At 46.2% G+C, this 6,549-nt stretch overlaps 1 protein-coding gene across 1 annotated transcript in view; it reads left to right on the top strand.

Moving 5' to 3' along the window:
- Window positions 1-5,175, top strand: part of LOC115183645 (T-lymphoma invasion and metastasis-inducing protein 1) — a gene marked incomplete in the record, with an annotated part of 77,997 nt that extends 72,822 nt beyond the window's left edge. The window contains 3 exon segments of the mRNA XM_029744752.1: window positions 2,289-2,376; window positions 2,895-3,067; window positions 4,162-5,175. Of these exon segments, the coding sequence (XP_029600612.1) occupies window positions 2,289-2,376; window positions 2,895-3,067; window positions 4,162-4,952 (1,052 nt within the window).
- Window positions 5,176-6,549: the final 1,374 nt, after the last annotated feature.

Here is a 6,549-nt window from a genome sequence, read left to right as displayed (position 1 = left end):
CAGTGAAATGCTGAATACAACAGGTGTAGTAGACCTTACAGTGAAATGCTGAATACAACAGGTGTAGTAGACCTTACAGTGAAATGCTGAATACAACAGGTATAGTAGACCTTACAGTGAAATGCTGAATACAACAGGTGTAGTAGACCTTACAGTGAAATGCTGAATACAACAGGTGTAGTAGACCTTACAGTGAAATGCTGAATACAACAGGTGTAGTAGACCTTACAGTGAAATGCTGAATACAACAGGTGTAGTAGACATTACAGTGAAATGCTGAATACAACAGGTGTAGTAGACCTTACAGTGAAATGCTGAATACAACAGGTGTAGTAGACCTTACAGTGAAATGCTGAATACAACAGGTGTAGGTAGACCTTACAGTGAAATGCTGAATACAACAGGTGTAGTAGACCTCACAGTGAAATGCTGAATACAACAGGTGTAGTAGACCTTACAGTGAAATGCTGAATACAACAGGTGTAGTAGACCTTACAGTGAAATGCTGAATACAACAGGTGTAGTAGACCTGACAGTGAAATGCTGAATACAACAGGTGTAGTAGACCTCACAGTGAAATGCTGAGTACAACAGGTGTAGTAGACCTTACAGTGAAATGCTGAATACAACAGGTGTAGTAGACCTTACAGTGAAATGCTGAATACAACAGGTGTAGTAGACCTTACAGTGAAATGCTGAATACAACAGGTGTAGTAGACCTCACAGTGAAATGCTGAATACAACAGGTGTAGTAGGCCTTACAGTGAAATGCTGAATACAACAGGTGTAGTAGGCCTTACAGTGAAATGCTGAATACAACAGGTGTAGTAGACCTCACAGTGAAATGCTGAATACAACAGGTGTAGTAGACCTTACAGTGAAATGCTGAATACAACAGGTGTAGTAGACCTCACAGTGAAATGCTGAATATAACAGGTGTAGTAGACCTCACAGTGAAATGCTGAATACAACAGGTGTAGTAGACCTCACAGTGAAATGCTGAATACAACAGGTGTAGTAGACCTCACAGTGAAATGCTGAATACAACAGGTGTAGTAGACCTCACAGTGAAATGCTGAGTACAACAGGTGTAGTAGACCTCACAGTGAAATGCTGAATACAACAGGTGTAGACCTCACAGTGAAATGCTGAATACAACAGGTGTAGTAGACCTTACAGTGAAATGCTGAATACAACAGGTGTAGTAGACCTGACAGTGAAATGCTGAATTCAACAGGTGTAGACCTTTACGGTGAAATGCTGAATACAACAGTGAAATGCTTTACGTACTGGCTCTAACCAACAGTGTGAGAAAAAAAAGAAGTATTCTGGATCCGGACCCACTCGGGTCCCGGATTTGGTCTCGGATATTCGGGTACAGGTGGATCCGCTTAGACCTCTATCCTCCATACCCTTCCCTTCGCCTTACTGTCCTCTATCCTCCATACCCTTCCCTTCACCTTACTGTCCTCTATCCTCCATACCCTTCCCTTCACCTTACTGTCCTCTATCCTCCATACCCTTCCCTTCACCTTACTGTCCTCTATCCTCCATACCCTTCCCTTCACCTTACTGTCCTCTATCCTCCATACCCTTCCCTTCGTCTGTCCCTGTTCCCTCCTTCGTCTTACTGTCCCTGTTCCCTCCTTCATCTTACTGTCCCTGTTCCCTCCTTCGGTTTACTCTTCCCTTCGTCTCTTACTGTCCTTGTTCCCTCCTTCGTTTTCACCTGTCCCTGTTCCTTCCTTCATTTTACCTGTCCCTTTTTCTCCTTTGTTTTACCTGTCCTGCTCCATCCATCATTCTGACGCTCATCTCTCTTCCTCTCCACCTATTCTTCCACTAGATAGTAGGGATTTAAGACGACATTGATAACTCTCTCTCTCTCTCTCTCTCTGCTCTCTCTTCTCTCTCCTCTCTCTCTCTCTCTACTCTCTGCTCTCTCTCTCTCTGCTCTCTCTCGCTCTCTGCTCTCTCTCGCTCTCTGCTCTCTCTCGCTCTCTCTCCCCCTCTCTCTCTCTCTCTGCTCTCTCTCGCTCTCTGCTCTCTCTCGCTCTCTCTCCCCCTCTCTCTCTCTCTCTCTGCTCTCTCTCTCTGCTCTCTCGCTCTGCTCTCTCGCTCTCTGCTCTCTCTCTCTCCCCCTCTCTCTCTCTCTGCTCTCTCTCTCTGCTCTCTCTCTCTGCTCTCTCGCTCTCTGCTCTCTCTCTCTCTCTCTCTGCTCTCTCTTCTCTCTCCTCTCTCTCTCTCTCTCTGCTCTCTCTCTCTCTCTCTCTCTCCCTCCTTGCTAGACTCGGAGGGTACAGCGGTGTGTGAGATAGTTCACGTGAGGTCAGAGTCTGAGGGGAGACCAGAGAGAACCTTTCACCTGTGCTGCAGGTGAGTTCTGACATCACAACTGTGTGGCTGACGTCACGCCGAGAACACATTTGAAATACCTATCTGTTTAAACATATAGCTATTTTCAATGAAATGAAACGGATTCATGTATCAATTGAATAAAATACAGAAAAACACATATTGCAGCACCATTACGTGTGTGTGTGTGTTTACATAATTGCGTGTTTTGTGTGGTTGTGTGTGTGTGCGTGTGTGTTTACATAATTGTGTGTTTTGTGTGCTTGTGTGTGTGTTTACATAATTGTGTGTTTACATGAATTTGAATGTGTGTGTCACATGAATGTGTGTATTGTGTGCTTGTGTATAGGTTTACATGAGTGTGTGTGTGTGTGTGTGTGTGTGTGTGTGTGTGTGTGTGTGTGTGTGTGTGTGTGTGTGTGTGTGTGTGTGTGTGTGTGTGTGTGCCGATGTGCACAAGTGTGTAATATATTTGGGTGTATGTTTGTAATGTATTTTGTGTGTGTGTGTATTTAACGTGTCCGTGTCCCCGACCCCAGTTCTGTGGACAGTAAAAAGGACTTCCTGAAGACAGTCCACTCCATCCTGAGGGATAAACAACGACGTCAACTGATGAAGACTGAGTCTCTACCACCCAACCAGCAATATGTCCCCTTCGGAGGCAAACGCCTCTGTAACCTCAAGGGAAACAGACCAGCCATGAACCGAGCAGGTAGGTAATATTCTCTGTAACCTCAAGGGAAACTGAGAAGGTAGGTGATGTTCTCTGTAACCTCAAGGGAAACAGAGAAGGTAGGTGATGTTCTCTGTAACCTCAAGGGAAACAGACCAGCCATGAACCGAGCAGGTAGGTAATATTCTCTGTAACCTCAAGGGAAACAGAGAAGGTAGGTGATTCCTCTGTAACCTCAAGGGAAACAGAGAAGGTAGGTGATTCCTCTGTAACCTCAAGGGAAACAGAGAAGGTAGGTGATGTTCTCTGTAACCTCAAGGGAAACAGAGAAGGTAGGTGATGTTCTCTGTAACCTCAAGGGAAACAGAGAAGGTAGGGTGATTCTTCTGTAACCTCAAGGGAAACAGAGAAGGTAGGTGATTCCTCTGTAACCTCAAGGGGAACAGAGAAGGTAGGTGATGTTCTCTGTAACCTCAAGGGAAACAGAGAGGGTAGGGTGATTCTTCTGTAACCTCAAGGGAAACAGAGAGGTAGGTGATATTCTTGGTAACCTCAGGGGGAAACTAGTTTACCTTTCCTTGTTAACTATCAACAACAGTGTAGCGTTGTCTCTCCCCTGTTTCTCTGTGTAGTGTGTTACTGCATTTTAATTTGTCTTTGTACTGTGATGTACTAACACTCTCGTCTCTCTCTCTCCTCTCTCACCTCGCTCTCATCTCTCTCTCATCTCTCTCTCATCTCTCTCTCCTCTCTCGTCTCTCTCTCCTCTCTCACCTTGCTCTCCTCTCTCTCTCTCTCTCTCCTCTTTCTCCTCTCATCTCTCTCTCCTCTCATCTCTCTCTCTTTCTCTCTCGCTCTCTCTTTCTCTCTATCTCTCTCTCTCCTTTCTCCTGTTTCTCTCTCTTCCCCCCTCTCTCTCTCCTGAACCTCTCTCTCTCCTGACCCTGTCTCTCTCTCCTGTCCTTCTCTCTCTCTCTCCTGACCCTCTCTCTCTCTCATCTCTCTCTCATCATTCTCTCTCTCCTGTCCCTCTCTCTCATCTCTCTCTCTTTCCTGTCCTTCTCTCTCGCTTTCTCTCCTGTCCCTTCTTTTCTCTCCCATCTCTCTCCCTCCCTCTCTCTCTCTCCTTCTAGTCTCAGCCCCGTCTCGGACCCTTGGTCGCAGGAAGCTGGTTAAGAACCGATTCACCATTGACACCGACCTCGTTCTCCATGACAACCACGAAGACTCTGACTCTAACCCCTCCCACTCTACCCATGACCATTCCCAACAGCCTCCACATTCCCATAACCCCCTGCTTCCTACTCAGAAGCCTCAGCAGCGGACGCTGTTGGTGACTGGAGGCGACACTGACCGCTGGGTGGAGGAACAGTTCGATCTGGGTTGCTACGACGACCAGGGAGGAGTGACGGGGGAGGAGAGAAGGATGGAGGGAGGGATAGAGGGAAGGATGGAGGTGAAAGAGACGGACATTCTGAGCGACGATGACGAGTACTGCAAGTCAGTCAGGGCTTCATCAGCCGAACCCAGCCTCCTGGAGGAGAGGATGGAGGGAGCGACTCTAGAGGAGAGGAGCCAAGACCAGGACAGAGGGGTAGAAGAGGAGGAGGAGGAGGGAAAGAAAGATGAGAGGAGACAGAACGGAGAGGTAGAGGAAGAAAGGAGGAGCTCCCAGGGCATTCTCCAAGAGGACGAGGGGGGTGAAAGGGGTGAGTTACAGGTAGACTCTGACTCCACCGTCCCTCCCCCTTCACGGTCCCCCGCCCCGCCGGGTAAGCTTACCCCCCTCAGGAAGCAATGGGCTGCGGAGGGCGTGGCCGGGAAGCAGTGTTCCGTGGAGAGAGTGGCCGAGAGGGACCACTGTGATGTCATCTGGGTGCGACGCGAAGACTACGCCAACGGAGGGAACAACGACGTCTTCTGAGACAGAGAGGGAGGGAGCGAGGGATGAACAACAGAAAGAGAGGAAGAGAAGAGAGGGATCAACGCCTTCTAGGGAGAAGAGGATATGACAGATGGAATAAAACAGACAGGATAAAATAGACAGGATATGACAGACGGGACATGACAGATGGGATAAAACAGACAGGATAAAACAGACAGGATATGACAGACGGGATATGACAGACAGGATATGACAGACGGAATAAAACAGACGGGATAAAACAGACAGGATATGACAGACAGGATGGGACAGACGGGATCAGACAGACGGGCTATGACAGACGGGATAAAACAGACGGGGAAAACAGACAGGATGTGACAGACGGGACATGACAGACGGGATAAAACAGATGGGCTATGACAGATGGGATAAAACAGAGGGGGTAAAACAGATGGGCTATGACAGACGGGACACAAATGTGACTGCTGAGTTCGTTCACACAAGCTTTAAAAAGGAGGTTTTCGAGGAGGGAAGAAGGACCCTTGTCGATGTAAACTCTTATCTCCCCTCACCACTCCACGGGTGTGTTCCCTCGGAACCAAACGCAAGCAAACAGGGAGGGACTAACCTCAACTTTTCTCATAAGAAACACTCGTTTTTCATTTACGAAACGTTTTCCATTACAAAACGATTTGCACTAATGAATACAACCCATCGCCCACTTTCTCCTGACAATCCTACTGTCTTCTTCTACTTGGTGACAGACTCACAGTCTCACAATGCCTCAACTGAACTGGTATCAGATGGGAGAGAGAAGCCGCACACGCAAACACACTGAACTATGATCTTGTTGCCAAAAAAAAAAAAAAAAAAAAGTTTATTTTTCAAACGCAGGAATGATGGGTCATATTTTTTTGCTTCTCTGACTTAGAAACTGTGTTTGTTTGTTTGTTTGTTTGTAACACTCAAGGGCTGTGTGTAACTTCTAAACCTTGTCTGCATCTCAGATGCTACCGTACCGTGTATCCTTTATTCAGTGCACTGTTTTTCACCCTGGACCCATAGGGTTCTGATCCTAAACCTTGTCTTCAGGGGCTACAGACTGCTGTGTAATACAATACATAGAGATAGATAGAGGACACAACTTGGATATTAATACAAAGATGAGATCTCTTTCCATCTCTATGGTGTACAACCCTGCTAGCTTTACCGCGCTTACACTGTTCTGCTCCATATCGGCTGCTGATAGCACTCAGAGCAACTGTGCAGGCACTATTATAGCTTATTGTCTTTTCTAAAATAACATTATTTTTATTCACGTCTACCAACATATTTGTTCAAATCTTGATTTTGTTGACTATGGGAAAAAAATGTACTAAACAATTTTTTTTGTTGTTGTTTTTTTCTGTTTACATGACATCCAGTGTTACTCACTCCCTGACCCTCGCATGGGACAGGATATGGCATCATAGTAATAATATGACTTCCTGTTTTACTTGAATTTTCTTTGGAGTTTTGTTTGAAAGGAAAATGTTTGACAAAAAAAACCCTGCTGTTACTGACTGCAAAGCAGGATCAATGAATTAGCCAGCTGACGTTGATTTTAAAAAACAACAGAAATAACCATCATTTTTTC

Source organism: Salmo trutta, unplaced genomic scaffold (genome assembly GCF_901001165.1).
Source record: "Salmo trutta unplaced genomic scaffold, fSalTru1.1, whole genome shotgun sequence".
Taxonomy (NCBI): domain Eukaryota; kingdom Metazoa; phylum Chordata; class Actinopteri; order Salmoniformes; family Salmonidae; genus Salmo; species Salmo trutta.
The sequence above is the reverse complement of the archived record's forward strand: the minus strand, read 5'-3'. Positions and strand labels throughout refer to the sequence as shown.